Consider the following 24,101-nt stretch of genomic DNA (forward strand, 5'->3'; position numbering starts at 1 on the left):
TAGAACTAGCGAGACTCCAGGGAAGCGATCAGTTATGAGGAAAGGCAGGTTGTGATTGGTTACACTGGAGAAGAGATAGTTAAGGGGGATATGATCACTATATATATATATATATATATAAATATATAAGGGGGATATGATCACTATATATAAATATATAAGGGGATATGATCACTATATATAAAGGGATATGATCACTATATATAAATATATAAGGGGATATGATCACTATATATAAATATATAAGGGGATATGATCACTATATATAAATATATAAGGGGATATGATCACTATATATAAATATATAAGGGGGATATGATCACTATATATAAATATATAAGGGGAATATGATCACTATATATAAATATACTGTATAAGGGACAGTAATGAAAAGTTCTGGGGAAAGACAAGTTGGGATTTGTTACAGTGGCAGATTAATGCTTCAAGGAAGCGTTGGATTCCTTCATTGTTAAGTGGTTCTCTCTGTTTTATAGAATTCTTTACTGATATAGTGCTGACATTCATGGAAATATTAAGAGGTGAATACAAGGGCGGTTACCTAGTAACAGTGGTTTTACAAGAGTGTTAGTGGCACGACTGTGGGTAACTAGTAATGGACTCCTCCATGCACAGCAGGAACAATCCCTACAAGTAAGAGTGTGTGTTATACAAATAACACTGAGCAACCTCCTGCTTCACTCGCAATATTTATTTGTATTTATTTGCACATTCACAGCAGATCTCCGAATTTCCAGTTATTTGGTTTTTGTAGAAAAATAGATGTTCCAGCCACCATATTCTGAACAAAAGATTCATTCCCATCCCTTTATTATTAACCCTAACAAACCATTGCGACCCCAGAGCACACAGAGAACAGAACGTAATTTATATCCCACTTCCAAAGTCAAGGTTTTGAAAAGCAGCAGCCAAAGAGGGGTTAAATCAGATACACACAACCTGTGGCCTCTTAAGTGCTGTTAAACTACAACTACCAGCATCCCCCAACAGCCTGGAGGCACCTGGGTTGAAGTAATTCCCGTGTTATAAAGAGCTTTGTTTTAATCGTGATTTTACAGTCGTGTACACCAGTGCAGAGCATGGAATAGAGTAGAAGCTAATGGCACTTCAGAGGGGGCAGCTTATACAAATTCTCCCCTGTTGGGGTGAGCAGCTTTATATGTAAATGACCCTGAATCTGTGACATAACAAAAACGGTTATTTAAAGGCTGTTACCCATAACATTTACATCTTAAGTAGAAAAGCCCCACAAAATCCTTCTTCATCCTCATCATGGGAGACAGGGAGGCTGCCGATTGTTAGTAACTCTCTCTTTTCAGGCGCCCGCCGTCTCCTTCACTTACAAACCGCTTTCTTCCTCTGAGACAAAAGCAAAGTGGAAATGGTTAGGTATGTGGAAATGCCGTCTGATAAAGAACTGGATTTCACTCAAATTCAATGAGAGCTGGGTCAAAGGGTTCCCCCTTTCTGAGGGCTGGAGTCAGCAGAACTATGTGCCTTTCGTCCTAGTGCCACAGATAATCTCATTGATTTAATGCATCCTAAATTTGAATATGCAAATGAAGGTTGAGTTTAGTTTGGTTATGTAGCAGAGCATGTTCCCATCCTACTAATTCTCATGGTCCCTATACAGAGTGCACAAAGCACAACACATTGTAGCACATTAACACTTTGTACAGGTCCTGTGTGCATTATACTCATTCACTCTCACACCCAAATACTTAAATTTTTCTTTTATTCCCCCCCCCCATCGTTTTCTGACCATATTTCTGCAAAAGTTCCCAGTAAATCGGCTTATCGGGCCATCTGCTCTACACATGAGTATTAAATATAAATCCCTTCCCACTGCTCATTAGACTTCATTATAAATATATGCTCCAGTTATTTCCTTAAACCAAATTGTAAGCAGTGACTTGATAAGGAGACAGATTTTATATGGGATATTCCTCATATTGTATTCCCAAGGCTACATATACACAGAGCGCATGAGTCCTTATCTTGGGAAGTTGTATCAGGAGTCAGAGGCAGCAGTGCAGAGAAGAGAAAGGGACAGACACAATGACAGTTACACAGAACTATAAACCCAGTGAGAATGAGGAATGAATGGATATTGGGAAGTTGTATCAGGAGTCAGAAGCAGCAGTGCAGAGAAAGGGACAGACACAATGACAGTTACACAGAACTATAAACCCAGTGAGAATGAGGAATGAATGGATATTGGGAAGTTGTATCAGGAGTCAGAGGCAGCAGTGCAGAGAAGAGAAAGGGACAGACACAATGACAGTTACACAGAACTATAAACCCAGTGAGAATGAGGAATGAATGGATATTGGGAAGTTGTATCAGGAGTCAGAAGCAGCAGTGCAGAGAAGAGAAAGGGACAGACACAATGACAGTTACACAGAACTATAAACCCAGTGAGAATGAGGAATGAATGGATATTGGGAAGTTGTATCAGGAGTCAGAGGCAGCAGTGCAGAGAAGAGAAAGGGACAGACACAATGACAGTTACACAGAACTATAAACCCAGTGAGAATGAGGAATGAATGGATATTGGGAAGTTGTATCAGGAGTCAGAGGCAGCAGTGCAGAGAAGAGAAAGGGACAGACACAATGACAGTTACACAGAACTATAAACCCAGTAAGAATTAAGAATGAATGCATATAGCAAAGCTGATTGGAATTACATTTACTTTCATTAGGTTAAAAGGTGGGAAAGACCCCTTTAAAGAGAACATAGTATAACCAACATGAACATTAAAGGGGTTGTTTGCCTTCAAACACCTAGTTGGTGTCAGAAAGTTCACCAGAAATAATGACTTTTTCCCAATTACTCTATTTTCTATGTATGATTATTTTTCTAATACTGAAGATTAGATTTTCATTTTTCACCTTCTGAAATAGTTATAGGGGGGGTCGCCGACCCTGTAAACTGTTCTAAATTGATACATTTAGTTGATACATTTCTGGTCATTGCCCCTGTTGAGCAGAATCCCTGGGTTTTTCATTACAGGCAGCTGTTAGAATTAATACAATAGTTGGCAATACTCCAGAGATGTTGCGGAGAAATGTATCGACCAAGGGTAGAACTCCATGGGCGATTTTACCTGCGATGCCTTCCATTCTGATGTGATGAGACTAATCACAGGTGTGAGCTGCCAGACTCAAACACCAGAGACAGAAACATTACATTTTAAACTTAGATTTTGAGAAAACTGTAAAAAAAATAATAATAATGGAAAGTAATTTAAATAAAAGGCTTTATTTCTGGGGAACAATTTGAACAACCCCTTTAAGATGCTTGTATAAGAATAATGAATGAATGGGGTAAGTCACCTGCAAGGACAGAGGTCTCTTATTTGTCTGGAAATAATTCCAACTTTAAAGCAATCCTCCACAAATCGCTCCAGTACAGAATATGCCTTGGGTACATCCAAGTTAATGTCCGGAATTTCTTGATATATTCGGTCATATCCCTAAAATATAAACAGAGATACAAATAAGTTCTGATAGGCCCAGTCTGTGTCTTGATTAAGCAGCAATACTGTATAAAAATCACTCTCTCAAGTGATCAAGTTCTTACAATGATCTGTAACTCTTGGCTGCTGCTGAATATTCGCTATTGGGATGATGGGACATGTGTTGTGGTACAGCGCAGGTTAAAGAGAATTTACTACTTTTAGTGGTTGTTTTTAATTGACCTTGATTTCTGCCGCAATTCTACAATCTTAGTAATTGTACATCCTGAAAAGAAGTGTTGTACTGCCATGCCAATACCCAAGGAAGTGTTGAGGTTGCTTTTTCCTGTTGTTGGCTGCTTTTTATTATTATTAACCCTTTGTGAGAGGTCTCTGGGTGCTTTGCAAAGGTAAGTGTTTAAGTTCCTATTCTATGTGTAAGGTTATTGAACTGCTGGCTAATGTCCCCTTCTACGTTCCTATGCTTAGTGCTATCAACACATTTATCAGGCAGTTTACAAGAGTCCCAACCTTGTGGGGTCAGTTAGGGAAATCTCAGGATTGGATATTGGACAAACACATTGTGCAGTGTACTGATACTGTCTGTGTGTGAACTTATTACCACTGTTGTCTAGTTCATTCAAAGTAAATTAGTAAGAGTCTGCACTCAGGGAAAACATAGGGGCCCTTGGTAAAAAAGGAAAAAAATGCTAAGTTAATCAATTTTAGGTATGCATCGAATCCAGGATTTGGTTTGGGATTCGGTCGAATCCTTGTGTGTGGCCGAACCGAATCAGAATCCTAATTTGCATATGTAAATGAAAGGAAATCATGTGACTTCATCTCAAAACAAGAAAGTAAAACATTATTTTTCCATTTTTTCCTTTCCTGCCTCTAATTTTCATATGCAAATTAGGATTTGGTTCGGTATTTGGCTGAATCTTTCACAAAGGATTCAGGGATTCCGCTGAATCCCATATAGTGGATTTGGTGCATCCCTAATCAATTTATAGCTAAACTGTTGTTGTTTGTTCTATGACAAAGCAGAATTCATGCTAGAAAACTTTATAGGGTTTCTCCCGTCTCCTAAATTGTTGCATAATTCTAACAAAACAATACATTTCACTAGCAGTGAGCTTATTTCTGTAGTGTTCACTTAATCAGTAGAGGGCAGACTTACCCTTTTCATTTGGTCCAGTGTTATAACACCTGACTTCCACAAGGCTTCCAGCAAACAAAGCATCATTGTGTATGTGTTGTTACTAGTTGCTTCCAAAACCATCATTATCACCTGTCCAAAACAGAATACACGCAATAAGTTACCTGTGTTAATTAGTTATTAGTTTAAAATATGTCATACACTGAATTGAACACCAACATGGAAAATGAAAGTGATACGGACACTAAAAATATTAACCTACATTAAAAGTTGCCTATAGGTCACGATCATTTTTCATGGATAGTTCTGCTTTTGTAAGTAATTGTTACTTGGAGGTACATTTATCAAAGGTCGAATTTCCAATTCATGTGAGTTTTTCTAAAACTCCCCTAAATTTGAAATTCAACCAATCAAAATGTATTATTAAAATCTAATTTTTTTCAACTCAGACGAATTGAAACGACCCAAAAATCGAATCAGATCAAACTCGATTCGAGTTTTTTCTCCATAAATTTCTCTTATAAATTATAAGGGTTAAAAAGAGAGTCCTTACTTCGTAAACTAATTCATGGTGAAAGTGAGGAACTTCGAGCTCCTGCAGGCACCGTTCTGCTTCTACAACATCTCCAGAAAGCGCATACTCTTTCAGCAGCATGTCAATCTGTCACAACAAGAAACTCAATGAGAGCTTTCAAAATAGCAACTTCCTTTTAATATATAACATGCCTTATGGAAACACTAGTATTTCAGCAGTGACAACGTTTTTTGGATCAACAGAAAATATGCATCATACAAAATTAGAACGGTGCATAAATTTGGGCACCCCAACAGAGATATTCCATCAATACTTAGTTACAAATGTAACAGCCTCTAGACGCCTCCTATAGCCTTTGATGAGTGTCTGGATTCTGGATGTGGCTATTTTTGACCATTCGTCCATACAAAATCTCTCTAGTTCAGTTAAATTTGATGGCTGCCGAGCATGGACAGTCTGCTTCAGATCATCCCATAGATTTTCCATGATATTCAAATCGGGGGACTCCAGAATATTGTACTTGTCCCTCTGCATAAATGTCTTTGAAGATTTCTAAGTGTGTTTAGGGTTGTTGGGGTTCATTTATCAACACTGGGCAAATTTGCATATAGTAACCAATCATGGATTAGCTTTTAAAGCCAGCTGCAAGAACAACAATAAATGCAGCAATCTGATTGGTTGTTATAGGTAACAGCCCATGGGCAAATTTGCCCAGTGTTGATGAGTCCCATTGTCTTGTTGGAATATCCAACCCCTGAAGAATTTGTTGATATTGGGTTGAATTCATCCGACCCTGGACTTTAACAAGGGTCCCAGCAGTCCCTGAACTAGCCACACAGCCCCTGAACTAGCCACACAGCCCCTGAACTAGCCACACAGCCCCACAGCATGATGGGACCTCCACCAAATTTGACAGTCGGTAGCAGGTGTTTTTCTTGGAATGCCGTGTTCTTCTTCCACCATGCAAAGCACTTTTTGTTATGACCAAATAACTAAATTTTTGTCTCATCAGTCCAAAGCAATTTGTTCCAAAATGACTGTGTCTTGTCTAAATGAGCTTTTCCATACAACAAGCGACTGTTTGTGTGAGTGCAGAAAGGACTTCTTTCTCATCACCCTGCCATACACATATTCTTTGTGCAACGATGTACAGATACACCTGCATCAAGATCTTCTTGCAGGTCTTTGGAGATGATCTTTGGGTTGTCTAACATTCTCACAATCCTCCGCATATGCCGCTCCTGTATTTTTCTTGGCCTGTCAGACCTGGGTTTTACAGCAACTGTGCCTGTGGCCTTCCATTTCCTCATTCCATTCCTTACAGTTGGAACTGACAGTTTAAACCTCTAAGATAGCTTTTTGTAGCCTTCCCCTAAACCATCTGTTTTCAGATCTTTTAAAAGTTGCTTTGATGATCCCTGCTGTCACTCAGAAGCACAACTTGTGATTGGTCACCTTAAATACCTTTTCTCATGATTGGACACACCTGCCTATGAAGTTCAAGGCTTAACGAGCTAATCCAACCAATTTGGTGTTGCCAGTAATCAGTATTGAGCAGTAACATGCATTCAAATTAGCAAAATTACAAGGGTACCCACATTTTGCACATTTGATTTAATTTCATACAACTAAATACTGCTTCACTAAAAATCTTTGTTCAGAAAACACCCCAGTACTCAGATGTTCCTGAGAAATGAAAGACATACCACTGGGAAAATGTCCGAGGGGGGCTGTACCCTTCCAGAAATACAAATGTGCGAAGCCTTTCTATAATCAGAATTGTAAGACTTATTTTTTTATATTTCTTCCTGGTTGCACTCAAGGTCAGTGTACTGCAAGGATACACATAAATAACCTTGCAAGGTTAACTATATTGCCTTGTGTGTGTTCAAGGATCCTGCACACACCCCCAAACTGGTTTATGCTTTTACTTTGTATGTTTAATGAAATAATTGTTTCCTTTTTCCTACATAATACCAGGGATAACTAAGGGAGGAAAAGCACATGAAACTATTTTGACTTGTTTAACATAATTCAACAAATAGGGCTTGTGCTGAACATATTTTTTGCCAGTTTTTTTTTAGTAACCTTTTATTAAGTTTTCATTAACAAACAAGAAGGAAGGAAATAAAGAAGGAAGGAAGAAGAAGAAGGTAGACATGGAGAGGATATAAATGAAAATTTCTCAGTAGACTTATTTGGTCATGTTGCAGGTGAATCCAGCCAAGGAGACCATATTTTTTCGAATTTCTGTGAACACCCTCTGGCAATATACATTAACTTATAAAGTTCCAGCAAGGAATTAATGAGATTAATCCATTTTTTTAAGCGTAGGAGATGTTGGGCCCCATCCAGTGTAGGGCTACCGTTTTCTTGGCATAGAACAGAAGTAATCTCATCAATAATCTTGAGTGGATTCTGGGTACCAGAGCACCTGGTAGGCAGGTAGCTGGGTTCAATACTTGTGGTAGAGCAAATTTGTTGGCTAAAAACTGCATTACTTTTTTCCAAAATTTCTGTATATCTGGACAATACCATATGAGGTGTATGAAATCCGCATCTGGTGAATTGCAGCGAGGACATCTGGAATGCTCTAGGCGGCCCATAAGTTGTGATTTTTTTGGTGTCAAATACGTTTGGTGTATAATTTTAAATTGAATGAGCCTGTCTCTTGTACTGATTAAAGGGAGATAGAGACGGTCTTCTAACTCTTCCCAATCATCGGGATCTAAGTGAACTCCACGACTTTCCCACTGAGGTTTGACCCTGGGTCTGGGGTCATATTTTTGAGATGCAATGTACGTATATATTTTGGATACTAGCTTCTGTTTTCTTGGTGAGCTTATTATAGTCTCTACAGCTTTTTGTTGTATTTTGGGTGGGGTGATATGAAATTGAGAGTGGTATAAATGTTGCAGTTGCAGGTAGCTATACACCGACAGATCTGACAATTCCAGAGTTTGTTGGAACTGCTCTAGTTTTAAAAATGCCCGTTTGAGTTATGTGTTGGAGTTGCTTGACTCCTGCTCTTGCCCAGAAGCCCCCCCACCCTGTAAATTTGTCAAAGTTGCTTAGTGAAGCATTATGCCACAAGGGCAGATCTGGTGAGAGAGAATTGTCTTTATTAGTAGATTTGTACAACGTGTCCCATGATTTCTTAGCAGCATCTAACAATGGAATTAATATTGGTAAGGATTTTTTAGGCCTGTAAAAGCATGGTGTAGTGATTCAATGGAACCAAAGTATAGAGCTTCCAACAGAGAAGCTGGGTTTTCAGTGTCAAATGTTTTCCAATTGGAGGCATGTATTGCTTGTGTTGCCAGGTAGTATGATTCATAGTTACGCATTGCTAAGCCTAGTTGCGTTGCAGGGGCATGTAGTGTTGTTCTAGCTACTGTGGGAGTTTTTTGTGCCCACACAAAATCGGCTTGTGTGCGGTCTATTGTTTGCAGAATTGATTTTGGTATGTAGCAGGGCGAATTAGTGAAGAAATATAAAAAAATTGAGAAGAAATACCCTGTTACAAATATTAATCCTGCCCATTTGGGTTAAAGGTAAAGTACACAATTTTGCAAGTGTAATTTTCATGAGTTGTATAAGAGGTTGTATATTAAGAGACATAAATGTGGTTGGATCTTTATGTATTAAAATTCTTTAATGTTTCCACTGTTTTTAAGGTTCATTTTAGAGTTTATTGATTGTAGCGCACGAGTGGTAAGTGGAAATATTTGTGATTTATCCCAGTTGATTTGCAGGCCAGAAAATTTCCCAAAAGCAGAGATTGTGTCAAGTGATTTCTAATGAATCCGCTGGGTTGGCTAAGTATAAAAGAGTGTCATCTGCGTATAAAGAGATTTCTTCCCTTCTGATCCTTTATACAATAGGCCTTGAATCTGGGGATTTTATCTAATTACAATGACCATGGGTTCTATTGCAAACACAAATAGGGGGAAAGAAGGCATCCCTGTCTGGTTCCTCTAGATAGGTTGAAGGGAGTGGATAGGACATCATTTACTTTAAGTCTGGCTGTGGGTTTACTGTACATTAGGCAACCCCATTTAATAAAACCTGGGCCTAATCTTGTTAGAACTTCCCATAGATATGGCCATTCAATAGAATCAAATGCTTTGGCTGTGTCTACGGTTACCACTACCCCTGTTTCCCCATTGTCATGTGATGCTTGTAGGTTAAAATATAGTCTGCGTATGTTAATTCCTGTTGATTTAGAGGGAATGAAACCAGATTGGTCTTCATGTACCAGAGAGGTTATAAATTGAATTAGTTACCTTGCTTGTATTTTTGCTAATATTTTAACTTCAGGATTCAAAAGTGATATTGGTCTATAAGATGTGCAGCGAGTGCTATCTTTACCTGGTTTGGGTAACACTATAATGGTTGCTTCTGAGAATGAAGGGGGAACTGCGAAATTTTCATATGCGTGCATTAATGTGTCTACGAGTTTGGGGACTAACTGCTTTATATGAAATCTATACCATTCAATTCCGTATCCATCCGGGCCTGGGGACTTCCCTGTAGACATAGCCATTATCGCCTCTGCTATCTCTAATTGCAAAATTTGGTTGTCTAGATATTTCGTTTGGTGTTGGGATAGGTGAGGAAGGGTGATCTCGTTTAGGTAGGTGTGCAGTTCCTCGTTGGTGTATAGCACTTTGGATGTATATAAGTCCGCATAGTAAGATTTAAATTCTTCTGCAATTTCGGAGGGAGCCAAAATGGCCAGACCTTGTGCATTAACTATTTTGGGAATAGCCGTAGATTGCTCCATTGTTTTGGCTAAAAAGGCCAGAGGTTTGCCATTTTTGTCTCCTAGGGCAAATGCTCTACTAGTGGAGTATAAAAGCTGTTTTTTGGTGAGGTTTAGCCTGTACAGTTGAACTTGTCTAAGGGCCATGATAAAGTTAGCATGGTTTTCGGGGGATAGGTCATCTGTGATGCTCGGCTTATGTCAAGAGTATTTAATTGATCTTTAGTAATATTACGTGCTTTATTTTTTTTTTGCCAGTTTAATCACAAAACACAGATGTGCCTCAAATAACAAATAAATTAAAAAATAAAACAATGATTAAACCAATAGTGAAAAAGTACATACAGCACAAGTATACTGCCGCTTCAATGGTTAATAACATTGAGAACCACCTGATGCCACTAGAACTGAAAATCGTGGGTGGTGGGATTTTTTGACAATATATTTCTATAAAAATGCAGGCAGAGAAGACAATGGACCTAACGATCCTCACCACCTCCCAAACACATCCGGTCACCCTAAGGCCTGTGTGATACTATCCTAGCAACAAAGGGTGTGTCAGGATCAAACAGACCCCCAAAATGGCAGAGTCCACAAATCAGGAGTGGACACAGCCCATGGTGAGAAAACATAAAACTATATTTAGCATTTAAATTCCTCTATAAAATTCAAAATTCAGCAAAACTGAATGAAAGTGGTACTATAGACACACAGATTTCACATGTATCTACAACATATTTGCATTTGTGCACATGTCCTAAATGTTAGAAGACTCTCCAACAGAAATATGTTTTAGCTACAGTTTCATATTAATGAACACGTTACCTCTTTAACCAGCTTCTTAACTGGCTGCTGTCCCCCGCCAGTGCCCCAAACACTGTCTATTCTTCTTCTTCCTCCCTTTGTGATCCGCAGTAACAATGCTGCCCGATTCAATGCCGCACTAGAGTAAATAAATGAAATATAAATTATGCATGGAAACAAATGTTTACAAGGTTTAGCGTTAAGGAAGAAACCAGTGTTATTTTAAGAAGTTAACAAAAGGACAAGCAAGTGGTGGTGCTGAGCCCTTAGTGGGACTACATTACAATCTGCTTGTTTTATGCACAGGACCCTAAGGAATGACAATGGGCAGCAGCAAATGTGTCACCCAGAGGCCATGGAGTGGAAGGCTGCCACAAAAGGTTCTTCTCTCCACTAGATTGTGAAGCCTATAGATGAAGGGTGGGTTGCAGGCAATAGATTTTTTTTTTTGGGGGGGGAGGAGGACAAGAATATGGATTTTCAAATCTCTTCTATTCGGACTTAACAAAAGCTACACCTAGCTTTTTACTCAGGTCATTTGGATAAAGCTGGCCATACACATACCATGACATTTTTGGTAATGGTGTTGGCAAGAGCATCCAACTGATATCTATATACCAAGGCCGGTTTGTCCAACCGGCATCAGTGGCGGAACTACCGGGGGAGCGAGCGGGCCAGGGCCCGCACCCCCTCAGGGCCCCCCGGCAGCTCACGGGCCAAAAATCACGTACAGAGGGGGGCCCGGCTGCGCGTCCCGCACCAGGGCCCGTCTCCTCTAGTTACGTTACTGACCGGCATGTTTGAAAATCGAATACAGCGATGCACCATATCTGCCGGGGAAGATAGTGAAGAAGATAAGCTACAGCTTCCAACAGCCTAATGGAGTGGAATAATAGAAGGGGATCATACATTGTATTGCCTCTCCTATTCATCTTTGGGAAAGTTAAAAAACATTTAACTAGCTAGTACATAGAAAAACAGTTTTGTTTGTTTGTTGGCTGAGGTTTATTGATTTGCAATTTAATTTGCTTTGGTTGGCAGAGAGATCATGTTTTCTTTGATCGCTCAGCTAAGCAATTGCATGGTCTTGGATTGGTCACCTAAGGAATAACATACCGAGAGTGAATGCAATCCACTGTCCCTCTGTAGCCCTCTAAGTAAGTGGAGCTCAGGATCTCATCTCCAACAGCTCTGGCAATAAACTGTCCCACCAACTGTAAAGATAACACTGTGAGCAAAGGCAATTGATATTTTTAAAGTTAAAACAAAATATAAAATATATCCATATTTTCCTAAAATAACGTAAATGTTATATTTTTTCCCTTAAACCCCCACCCCCAGATAATTCAAACCTGTGGTGCTTGAGGAGTATCCAAAACCAGTTCCGGCAGCTCCTGGAGGAGTTTGTCAAATGATCGTTCCACATCCTCAGTACTAAGTAGAGTTCCACAGAGATGTGAGAGAAGCTTGGATGTCATTTCCCGGTGGCTGGCTTTTCCTTCCAGAGCGAGGGACACTGCCAACACTGGCAGGCCACATTTCATTTCCCCAAGGTTTAAATCTCGTAACATTTCCTGCAAGAAAAGAGACACTGAATAGATTCACACTTACCCAAAAAAAATGGATTCTAAAATATGCTGACTAGAACACGTACAGGGCCTGGGACAGAGAGTCTGTGACTCAAGCAGTGGGTGGGACTAGAACTCAAGATTTAAGCAATAGGCAAAAAGTATGTTCCACATGTGTTAGCCTGAGCTATGGAATGGGATGTCACTGATGAATGAGCTACTTGCTGGGTGCTGCATAACTGAAATAGGAAGGAGGAAAATGTAATTTGCTACAGAATATTTGCTTCTTATTCATTTCAAGGCCCAAACTCGGTTTGGGGGAGGGGCTTTTAGAAATTCACTGTGCAGTAGAGTTCAACGGGTTGCACAAACAGCTGCACTAGACACGTCCATCATCAGAGACACAGTGTTCTTTCTGTACAATAGTAAATTCAGACATATGAATGAAAAAAATTAAATGTAGGTTTTTAGTACCCTAGCAGGGTACAGAAGCTCATAACCTACAGGCTACTGGCACAGATGGGTACAAATATAAAAGGGGCCCTGCTCACACCACTGACAACTGAAACAAAACAATACCACAACAAAGCTTGATATAGAATTACATATCAGAGCTAAGCATGGCAAACCTCACATGCTTTCTTTTTTTCCTTTAGCTTACTGTGAGTAACTGCAAATTGCACTCTCAATTATTAAGAGGATTATAAAGAAACGTACTGCAACTTCATTTGTATCCCCATGTTCAAAATATTCCTGCACAATTGGAGTGACTGATTTCTCAAAGGATTTTTCATCTAGAGGAAGAACAGTTTTCTCATACATGCAGTTGTCCTGTAAAAGATCAAGAAAAGAATCCGTGAATACCTAAGGCATGAACACTTGCTTTTCACGGAGCAGATACAGTGAAGTGCAAAAGTTTCCATACACCGATGCTTAACATGTTCATATTCAATATTTTAAAAACGTACTCAGGTATATATGTGACCATATATTGCCTGTGTTACGTTAAATAGGGTATCTACGTTATTTCCATTTCTGATTTTCTCTGGGTCTCTAAAGAAGGGGCCCAATGTATTACACAGGCTTTTGTTTATCCTTTAATATTGGGACAGGAATAGTTTTGATCGATTTGGGGCACAGTCTCCCTCTGCTTGACAAAGAAAGTCAGTGCAGCTACAACTGACAAAACAACTTGCGTTGGTAGTGGACTAAAACCAGTCTGCATATAGAGGGTATTAAAAGTTATGTAGATGTGTTTTTTTCTGCTGTTTTAGAATATTGGTAAATGTAGCAACAGGGTTTAGTGCTCATTTAATGTCAGCATTCTACCATGTGAAGATATAGATGTGTAATTAGGGAGATAGTGATTCTGTGTCAGTGATCAACACCTGGTTGCTCCCTTTGATGTTGCTCACACAGCAGGTGTATGGTGGCCAAGGACATGGCAGGAATGCAGACTTCTGGAATACACAAGTGTTGGAAACACAACGACACAAGTGTGCAGACAGGAACCATTCAGGCTGGTAGTCCACACCAAGCAACAGCCAAATTTTCCCACATTACTGGGCTAACTCCCTAAAACATAATTACAGAAAGTTGGGGCTCTCAATATAGAAAAGGATTGAGACCTCTCAAATAGCGGTTATAGCTATACAGTTTGGAAAACAGCTAGTGTAACTTTAAGATAAACACAGCTATGATTAGCAAAGCATATTGCAACTTACCTGGTCATCATAATTTGGATCTTTGATATCAACAATTTCTTCATCATAAATTTGTCCGGGTGTCCCCCACACTCCTTTACCCCCAGCTCCTCCTGCAAGTAAAAGCAACATTAAGGTGACTATATAGGCTCAGAGCATCTGTGTTTATACGAACACTAACCATTAGTGATAACAATAAAATATAGCCACAATGTGAAATAATGTACTTTTTTAGTTTGCTCAGAGCTGCAGCTACTGGTAAAGTAAACAGAATTTCAAGTGGAAACTCACAGTTGGAGTCCCAGCTGTTCCTATTTTGTAAAACAAGTTGTGATCTGGGTGAATTGGAAGCTTAAAGGGGTTGTTCACCTCTGAGATAACGGTTAGTATTATGTAGAGAGGGATATTGTCAGATAAGTTGTAATTGGTTTTAATTTCATATTATTTGTGGTTTTTGACTTATTTAGCTTTTTATTCAGCAGCTCACCAGTTTGCAATTTCAGCCATCTGGTTGCTAGGGTCCAAATTACCCTAGCAACCATGCACTGGTTTGAATAAGAGACTGGAATATGAATAGGAGAGGGACTGAATAGAAAGATGAGTAATAAAAAGTAGCGATAACAATACATATGTAGCCTTACAAAGCATTTGTTTGTAGATGGGGTCAGACTCAGTGACCCCCATTTGAAAGCTGGAAAGAGAAGGAAAATGCAAATAATTAAAAAAACCATAAAACATAAATAATGATGACCAATTAAAAAGTTGCTAAGAATTGGCCATTCTATAATGTACTAAAAGGTAATTGAAAGGTTAACCACCCCTCTAAGATGCAATGAGACAAATGAGAGGAATCATTATTGGAGAAGGAATGTTGTACAGTGCTGGTATAGCAACAGTATCTCCAGTAGATCTGAACCTTGCACAAAGGCTCTCAATCTATTGCATGATCCACCAGAAACAGAAAAGAACACCACCAGCAGTTACAATAGAACTGTGGGAAGACAAAAAGTCAAATGAAAAAAAAAAAAAACATAAAAAGCACAGAGCAGATTTCGACAGAATTCGGTTTGTCGCCAGCAGAAAAAAAGCACATTAAGAGTCTCATTGTTTATGTTGCACAGGACCGCAAGTAGTTTTTTTTATGTATGTAAAAAATAAATAAATAAAAAAGTACTAAAATTAGGAACTCTCTCAACACTGACAAAAAATGCAGATTATTTCCAACCTTTTTTTGGCAAGCCTCTTCCTTTTCCAGTTCGGGATTTTCTATCCATAAGTTTTGACTTTGGGCTTGTGGGCAGAACTGCCCGGGTGCTGTCCCCATTATCACCGACAGAGTCGCCTCTTCCAGAGTCTCGGGAAGAATTCTTCCTCAGGCGCCGCTGCGCTTTGGCATTAAGTCTGGCTTCACTAATGGAAGATTCGGCCAAATCGCCATTTTCTTCAGTCCTGTTTTGCTCTACTCCACTTAGTTCAGAATCAGACTCTACTGAGAAATAAAGAAGTTTATATTATTATTATACAATGTATTACTTTAGTGCCCAGAATCAGCAAATCAGTGGAGCGCACAGCATGCTATTTGCTACTGTTTTTCCCAGAATGAATGGGCCAAGTTCATGGTTATTAAACTGCACTGTAATAAAGCCTATAATACATACGACTTCCAAAAATAAACAGTACCCAGAGTATGTGTAGTATATATGCTTGGTGTACCCAGAGCCAACAGTATGCACAATTAGTAATTGCACCAAAGCCAACAATATGAATGGATTGTATCCAGGATCAATAAAATATATGCCAGTGTAGCCTGCCTCAACAGTATTGCGCCTAGCGTACCCAATTCTAACATTATGCTGTACCTGCAGCTAAAAGTGTTCATGCCCATTGTACCCAGAACCATTACAAGGGTTATCCACAGCATTCTACTGGTTTCTCTTGCCTGTTTGCTGGTGGGTTGCCTATACAATAGCCTGTCTGTAAACACAGCAGCATCAACCAACGAGAAATCAGTCCAGCACCAAGAGCCTGGAAACAATGGTTATTTCTGCAGAATAAATATTACACTGAAATTCACTGTGGCTGGAATACTTACCTACATTAGCATTTATGTCGCTTGGTGTCTCTATTTCCATTGTGTTTTATAAACCTGATAGAAACTGAATAAATGTTCCCTTGGATATTTAGCCTAGAAAGAAATAAACGTTACAATGAGAGTTGCCAAGTGGGCAAGCATACACGGCTCACAGGTGAGTAGGTGGGCTGCACAAGGTGTACAAAGATATTTAGGCCAATTTCTGCTCCCTGCCATTGAGCTACTGTCTCTCCCTATGACTTAAAGGGGTGGTTCACCTTCACGTTAACTTTTAGTATGGACTATTCTGAGCAACTTTTCAATTGGTCTTCATTATTTATTCTTTAGAGTTTTTGAATTATTTGCCACCTTCTTCTGACTCTTTCCAGCTTTCAAATCGGGGTCACTGACCCCATTAAAAAACAAATGCTCTGTAAGGCTACAAATGTATTGTTATTGATACTTTTTATTACTCGTCTTTCTATTCAGGCCTCTCCTATTCACATTTCATTCTCATAACTCAAAAGCCTTCAATAATAAAAAATGAAAAACAATAAATTGTCTCAGAATATCACTCTCTACATCATACTAACAGTTAACTCGAAGGTGAACAACCCCTTTAACTGGCAGCAGGAATGACATCTGTATATTTAAGTTTGAAGCTGATCGCATTTAAAGTTATCCCCAGTACATGGCCCTGCTTGGGATGAGAATAAATTGCTCCTCTATCTCCTGACTTTATGCCTGTGGGCTGCTCTCCTCCCTCTGTTTCATTGAGACTTGAGAGATGGGACTTGCCCTGAATCAACAAGGCTGGTCGGTTTCTTGATGGCTTTTCCATTAGTCCATGCAGAGTGTGCCTATTGATGCTAACGCCCCCGATACAAAATGCAGTCGAAAAGTAGCTATAGCCATGTAAGGTTTAGCATGATGGCTTTTCAAACAGGGTTTGTTACCCTTTAATAAGCCCTGAGAAGATAAATGTAATTTATTTCAGCCATACAAATGTATATGTTCATTTAAGGGTAATTGCACCACATTTATTTATTATGCCTTCAAGTGTCAATAACCACAGTTTGTGGCTCAATCAGGTATCCGTACGCTCCATTCCTAAACTTGCAGGAGTGGTCCCCAAACTTTGGGGGGTTGGTTGCCCTAGCCAGGCTCAAAGGTCTGGATATTGGTTTTGGGTTCCCCGCAGGGTCCTAGTACCCCACTTCCCGCATATGCACACTGGGGGCTACGCGTACAGTAGATTGCAGCTGGAAGGCACGCTACCCCTGAAATCTTGCTGCCCTAGGCCTGGCCCTTTGTCACCTCACCACAAATCCGGGCCTGCGGGCACAAAAGGGTTGGCAGGTTGATGAATGACTGGGGGAGAACCTGGGAGCTCTCTTAAAGGCCCACAAAGAGACAAACGGTGAATAGCATTCAGTTACTCTGCAACATTGGAAATGCTCATTTAGCTTATGTAAATGGCTGATGTAAGTGGTGATGGGTTGTTTGGGCACACTGCGTTATATTTCTATTACTTAAAAACACTAGCATTTTTGTTGTTACTGTTCCTTTAAGAATAGCCATCATTTTGAACACATTATATAACTATACTTTTGAAATATCAGGCAAAGTGCTAAGGAACAATCGGGTTTTCTTTTGAAGCTGTGACAGACACAAGGGCAACACAACAGAGCCACATTCCCACAATGCAATGCTCTCTAAATAGGCTTCCCTTCTCCGTCAACACTACATTACTTTGCCCCATGCTAGAGCTGCTACACACCAGTGCCAACATATTCCAAGCATTTGTATAATGAGTGATGCACAACAGAGGCTGAACTATTTCACACACACAAACAATATAAAAAAAGAAGAGAGGAACATACTCAGGCCTGGCGGGTGCATGTGAAACAATGTCAGTGACAGTAAAGGCAAAGTATATATCTTTAGCACCAATGCTGTTGAGCTACATTTAGAGAGCTTATTGTGGGGGCTGCATACCCAACATTCCGGAAATAAAAAGGAGGGACAAAAAGATTTAAGCCATTTATGGACACACCCCCTAATTACTATTTTACAAGATTTGGCAGAATATGAAAGTATCTGGAGGTTTTGCAGTGTTATTACTAATTAATAATGAAGGTGAATTGCCCTTTAAGCTGCAAGTCACACTTTGCAAGAGACCTGCTTATCTGGAGCTGGTGTAACGCAACACACGTGTGGGACCACAATGCAGTTTGGTTTGATTGTGAGGGCCCAGTGCAATTTGGCTGCATGTTTACAGTAATATAAGGCAAACAATGTTGTGCCTATTAAAGGTTAATACTACAGCCCAGTCTATCACCCTTCTACACCATTCATGAGACAGAAATATTCCCCACTGACATATAGAAGAGAGATCACTCCCCACGTACAGGAGACATGACCCTTACCCCTCCCTATCCCTCCATACTGTTAGTCACATACAGGAGATACAGGGGTGAAGTGGCTCCACTAGGGGCCAACCAGAAAACTGGACATCTTGGGCCCACTCATAGCAATTCTATAAACATTTAGTCCCTAGTGAAACAGTGCAGGTGTTTATATATAGGTCCCCAGTCAAACAGTGCAGGTGTTTATATACAGGTCCCTAGTGAAACAGTGCAGGTGTTTATATACAGGTCCCTAGTGAAACAGTGCAGGTGTTTATATATAGGTCCCTAGTGAGACAGTACAGGTGTTTATATATAGGTCCCCAGTCAAACAGTGCAGGTGTTTATATATAGGTCCCCAGTCAAACAGTGCAGGTGTTTATATATAGGTCCCCAGTCAAACAGTGCAGGTGTTTATATACAGGTCCCTAGTGAAACAGTGCAGGTGTTTATATACAGGTCCCTAGTGAAACAGTGCAGGTGTTTATATATAGGTCCCTAGTGAGACAGTACAGGTGTTTATATATAGGTCCCCAGTCAAACAGTGCAGGTGTTTATATATAGGTCCCCAGTCAAACAGTGCAGGTGTTTATATATAGGTCCCTAGTGAGACAGTACAGGTGTTTATATATAGGTCCCTAGTGAGACAGTACAGGTGTTTATATATAGGTCCCTAGTGAGACAGTACAGGTGTTTATATATAGGTCCCTAGTGAGACAGTACAGGTGTTTATATATAGGTCCCTAGTGAGACAGTACAGGTGTTTATATATAGGTCCCTAGTGTAAAACAGTGCAGGTGTTTAGGATTATCTCAGGACAATCGTACGAATTGACCATCAACTAAAAAGACCAATTTGGCAGGAAAACAAAGGGGAGCTGCTTGGATCTGCAGACATAGATACATTGCACTGGGACCCACAAAGATTTTTTGACCTGGCTGATCAATTTCCTGACAGATGTCGGCCGAAAAATCGCAAGATGTTCGATTATTCGAATCCCACTAACCGCACGATAATTTCGAGGGATTGGTCGGACTTCCCTAAAATCGGTCATTCGGCAAGAGAAATCTTTGCGTCTATGGGGAGAGTATAACACACTCCCTCAAGTTTCCTCCAACAAAACAAGAGTCAGAAGAGGGCCCCCCCCCCCAACAGCCTCTGTCACATACAGGACACCCCCCCATATAGAAGGCAGACCACTCCCCCTCCAGAGCAAAGGCAACAGGACACGCCCCCAACTACAGACCACTCCCCCTATCCCCCATATACAGAACACACTCCCCATATAAGAAAGGACACTCCCACATATCTATACAATTAGCCGAAGGGACACTCTGGCCCACCCAGAAGCCACTCCATGGCCGCACAAAGCACATATAGTAACACACACACACAGTGTGTGTGTATATATATATATATATATATATATATATATATATATATATATATATATATATATATATATATATATATATATATATATATACACATATACATATACATATATACATATATACATATATACATATATACATATATATATATATATATACATACACACACATAGCACATACAGGGGCACATTTACTAAGATCGAGTGAAGGATTAGAATAAAAAATACTTCGAATTTTTTTTGGCTACTTCGACTACTTTGAATCAAACTAAAAATCGTTCGACCATTGGATAGTCTAAGTACTGTCTCTTTAAAAAAACTTCGACCTCCTAGTTCGCCACCTAAAACCCGAGCACCAATTTTATCCTATGGGGAAGGTCCCCATAGGCTTTATGCATACGGCCTACCTGTCAGTGCAGGACGTATGGGGTTAAGTTCTCCTCTCTGGAGGCAGGACAAACATGAATGAATTTTAGGCTCCTCCTCTTCCTGTGTCTCCTCCCATCCTCAGTTTTTTGTTTGTCCTGCTCGGAGGCAGACATATCTCCTACCTCCTCATTATTTATTATTTTATTTTTACTTATTTTCTTTTGATTCTTCTTTCAACTACAGGCGAGCTCGTTTGTAGGTGAGCCCCCTATAAGGAGTGTGCTCCCTATTTAATTGAGCCCCAGTACTCCAGCACTGGACGTGAGACCTTAGAGTCGCTCCGTCCTTTACAGCTAGCCAGTTTGTCTGCCTAACTGAGGAGGTGAGCCCCTCTCCTTGAGAGACGATGTGTGCTCCCTCCGATTTATCCTCCCTCTCTCTCTCCACAATGGCGCCATCATTGCGCTATGCCCTGTGTGAGCCCTACAAGCGCGCTCCATTCAGAAGGGCCAAGGCCTTATACAGGCACCAGAGAGAGGTTATGGAGGACCGGCGTTTACTGTTTAAGCGCGTCACTGGCTTACTTCCGGTTTAGCGGTTCGCGCCCTTAGCGACTTCCGCTTTTGCCTGCACTTCCGCCACTCCAGCGTGTCACGGCGAGTACCTGATTCAGGCGCATTACCAGTAGCGGCGCTTACACCTCTAAGCAATCGGACTGTACATCAGCCAGCTAAGTGGTTCTTTACCCTACTAAGTTATAATGGCGCAATCTAGAGCACTAGCTGACCTAATTGATGATTTTTCTGCCCAGGATGGACAGCATAAGAAGCACTCTAGGCAGACTAGGAAGAGGCATACTAGGAGAGAGACTGCTGAACACTCTTCTCCTCCTCGCCTACATAAAATTGCTAAGGCCAGTGTTATTGCTGATTCTGATATTGAGGTGGATCAAGTTAAAGTCCTCCCCAATATAGTCATACCACATACATCTCAAGATACTAAATACAGTGGGCATTACTACCTGAAGTAAGACTTTTTTTCCAAGGTCTAAACCGTCTAAAACCACCAATTAAGAACCCTGTTCCGTCATGGGATCTCAACATAGTCCTTGAAGCTTTGCAAGCTCCCCCCTTCGAACCAGCTCAGTCAGTAGATCTAAAGTTCCTCACACTTAAAACAGTGTTTCTCCTGGCTATAGCATCAGCAAGACGGGTATCAGAGTTGGCAGCCCTTTCCTGTAAACCTCCTTGGCTCAAATTCCATCCGGATAAAGCGGTCCTCCGCACAAACCCAGCATTCCTACCTAAAGTAGTCACTGCTTTTCATATCAACCAGGACATCGTCATTCCAGTCCTTCCAACGCAGGAGCCAGAGGACCAGTCGCAGCACAATCACTCTTTAGATCCAGTAAACACTCTTAAGATTTATGTTGACCGATCTCAACTCATTAGAAAGTCAGATGCCTTGTTTGTACTTTTTGGTGGACACAGAGCTGGTCTACCAGCATCAAAGATATCCATCGCCAGATGGATCGTGGACGCTATTTCTACAGCTTATACTAGATCAGGGAGGTTTCCCCCCTTGTCAGTTAGAGCACATTCCACTAGGAAGGTCAGTACCTCTTGGGCCTACCGACAGGAGACTTCACTTGAAGCTATTTGCCAGGCAGCCACCTGGGCATCTCCTCATACATTTTCAAAGTTTTACAAGTTTGATGTTTTCCATGCTGAACAGTCTGAGTTTGGCAGGAAGGTGCTACAAGCAGCAGTAGCACGTAGTTAGCTTCCTGATAGTTATTCTACTAAGAGTTTTTTACACACATATCAGTTATTGTTTTTTCCCTACCCTATTTCGGACGGCTTTGGGACATCCCCATACGTCCTGCACTGACAGGTAGGCCGTATGCATAAAAGGAGATTTACTTACCTGGTAAAGCTCTTTTGCATAGGCCGTACTGTCAGTGCAGCATCCCGCCCTTTTTGTGTGGATGCCGGTTGCTGCCGATCATTAGTTATGTTAGGGAGTTAGTTCTGTCTACTCTATATGTCTCCTCACAGACTTTGCAAACAACTGAGGATGGGAGGAGACACAGGAAGAGGAGGAGCCTAAAATTCATTCATGTTTGTCCTGCCTCCAGAGAGGAGAACTTAACCCCATACGTCCTGCACTGACAGTACGGCCTATGCAAAAGAGCTTTACCAGGTAAGTAAAACTCCTTTTCCTAGCAATTTGGGATTGAAGGAAAATCGTTCGATCGATGGATTAAAATCCTTTGATTCTGAGGATTTAATCGTTTGATCGAACAATCTTTCCTTCAAACAAACAAAATTAGGTAAATCCTTCGACTTCGAGGTTCGAATATCGAGGGTTAATTAACCAATAGTAAATGTGCCCCATAGTGTGTGTGTGTATTATATAGTGAATAAAGTAGCCCCTCTTGTAAAATATAAGGATATTAGAAGTTACCGAGGAGTTTCATGACCATATAAAAACATGAGGCCGAAGGCCGAGTTATACAGGTCATGGAACTCCGAGGTAACTTCTAATATCCTCATATTTTACAACTGGGGGTACTTTATTAATTATAATACACAAATTTCAATGAGTCATGTGACAGAAATGACATCAGAACTCACCGTTTATAACTGATGACATCAGAACTCACTGTTTATAAGGATATAATTTACAGGATATTCATGGCTTTTGTGTATTATATATATATATATATATATGTGTGTGTGTACGTATATATACAGACACACACACAGACGGAAGGCCACACCCCCAACTCTCAAACTTCTAAAAGAAAAGCTACACGTCCCGCTCGTTCACAAACAGGACCCGCCCCCCACAAAACAAACAGGAGACAGTCGGCCCCTCCGACCCCCTATCCCTCTCACAGGAGCTAAGAACCTAAACTGTGTATGTCACACGCATTACAGACACGAGCAATACCCAAACACTGGGCCCTATCCGAAGCTTCAGCGCTCACGACTCTCACCCTTCCGCCTCGCTGCTTTTCCTCTGCCTGTTTATGTTTTGATCCCTCCAAACTCCCGTACTTCACCTCAGCGTGTCTGCCCAGTAACACCGTCACTTATGTGCTGTGGGGCGTGCCTTTGCTCCCATTGGCGGAGTCGAAAGGTGTGCACGGCGAAACGCCAATAAGAACTGGGAGGGCGGCGCACGTGGCAGCAGGGGGAGGGGCGATATAATGTATTCTTACGTCAGGGGTCGGGGCGGGATATTTGTCTGAAGAGAGGAAAGTGGGAGTGGCCATTATGTTGTTGTTAAACTGTGAGGGGAGAGTTGTGTGAGTGAAATTCTGTCTCAGTGTTTCTCATATTGTTTTATACAACTTACTGCCTCATCTGTCTTATAACCCGTATATTTATACTTTATTCACTGGCCTCTGCCGGCCTTCTACTTAGCACGTGACGCATTAGCCGAGCTGAGGTAAAACTAACGCGCTGTTATTATTTCTTACACAATGTGTTAATGGGTGGGTCACCTTTAAATTAACAGTTAGTATAATGTACAGAGGGATATTCTGAGACTATTTGCAATTGATTTTCATTTTTTATTATTTGTGGTTTTTGACTTATTTAGCTTTTTATTTAGCAGCTCTCCAGTTCGCAATTTCCAGCCATCTGGTTGCTAGGGTCCCAATTCCCCTAGCAACCATGCACTGATTTAAATAAGAGACTGAAATATGAATAGGAGAGGCCTGAATAGAAAGATGAGGAATAAAAAGGAGCAATAACAATACATTTGTAGCCTTACAGAGCATTTGTTTTTTAGATGGGGTCAGTGACCCCCTTTTGAAAGCTGGAAAGAGACAGCAGAAGGC

At 40.6% G+C, this 24,101-nt stretch overlaps 1 protein-coding gene across 6 annotated transcripts; it reads right to left on the minus strand.

The window, feature by feature from the left end:
- Window positions 1-694: 694 nt before the first annotated feature.
- Window positions 695-23,385, minus strand: pdcd4.S (programmed cell death 4 S homeolog). 6 transcript variants are annotated; one of them, XM_018226976.2, is made up of 12 exons: window positions 23,253-23,385; window positions 16,103-16,195; window positions 15,236-15,499; window positions 14,032-14,123; window positions 13,025-13,138; window positions 12,092-12,313; window positions 11,856-11,953; window positions 10,761-10,878; window positions 5,189-5,296; window positions 4,657-4,767; window positions 3,355-3,494; window positions 695-1,377 (listed from the first exon to the last, which is right to left on the minus strand). In XM_018226976.2, the coding sequence occupies exons 2-12, from the start codon at window positions 16,140-16,142 to the stop codon at window positions 1,317-1,319; spliced, it is 1,368 nt and encodes a 455-aa protein (XP_018082465.1). In that variant the 5' UTR covers window positions 16,143-16,195; window positions 23,253-23,385; the 3' UTR covers window positions 695-1,316.
- Window positions 23,386-24,101: the final 716 nt, after the last annotated feature.

The sequence above is a fragment of the Xenopus laevis genome, chromosome 7S, assembly GCF_017654675.1.
Source record: "Xenopus laevis strain J_2021 chromosome 7S, Xenopus_laevis_v10.1, whole genome shotgun sequence".
In the NCBI taxonomy this organism is placed as follows: Eukaryota; Metazoa; Chordata; class Amphibia; order Anura; family Pipidae; genus Xenopus; species Xenopus laevis.

Bases quoted from the DNA above. Each gene is read 5' to 3' on its own strand.
- pdcd4.S (XM_018226976.2), bottom strand. From the start codon at position 16,142: ATGGAAATAGAGACACCAAGCGACATAAATGCTAATGTAG. The intron at 14,124-15,235 runs GTTGGAAATAAT...TTTTACTTGCAG, and splicing joins AAGAGGCTTGCCAAAAAAAG to GAGGAGCTGGGGGTAAAGGA. The intron at 5,297-10,760 runs GTAACGTGTTCA...TTGTTGTGACAG, and splicing joins TTAAGAAGCTGGTTAAAGAG to ATTGACATGCTGCTGAAAGA.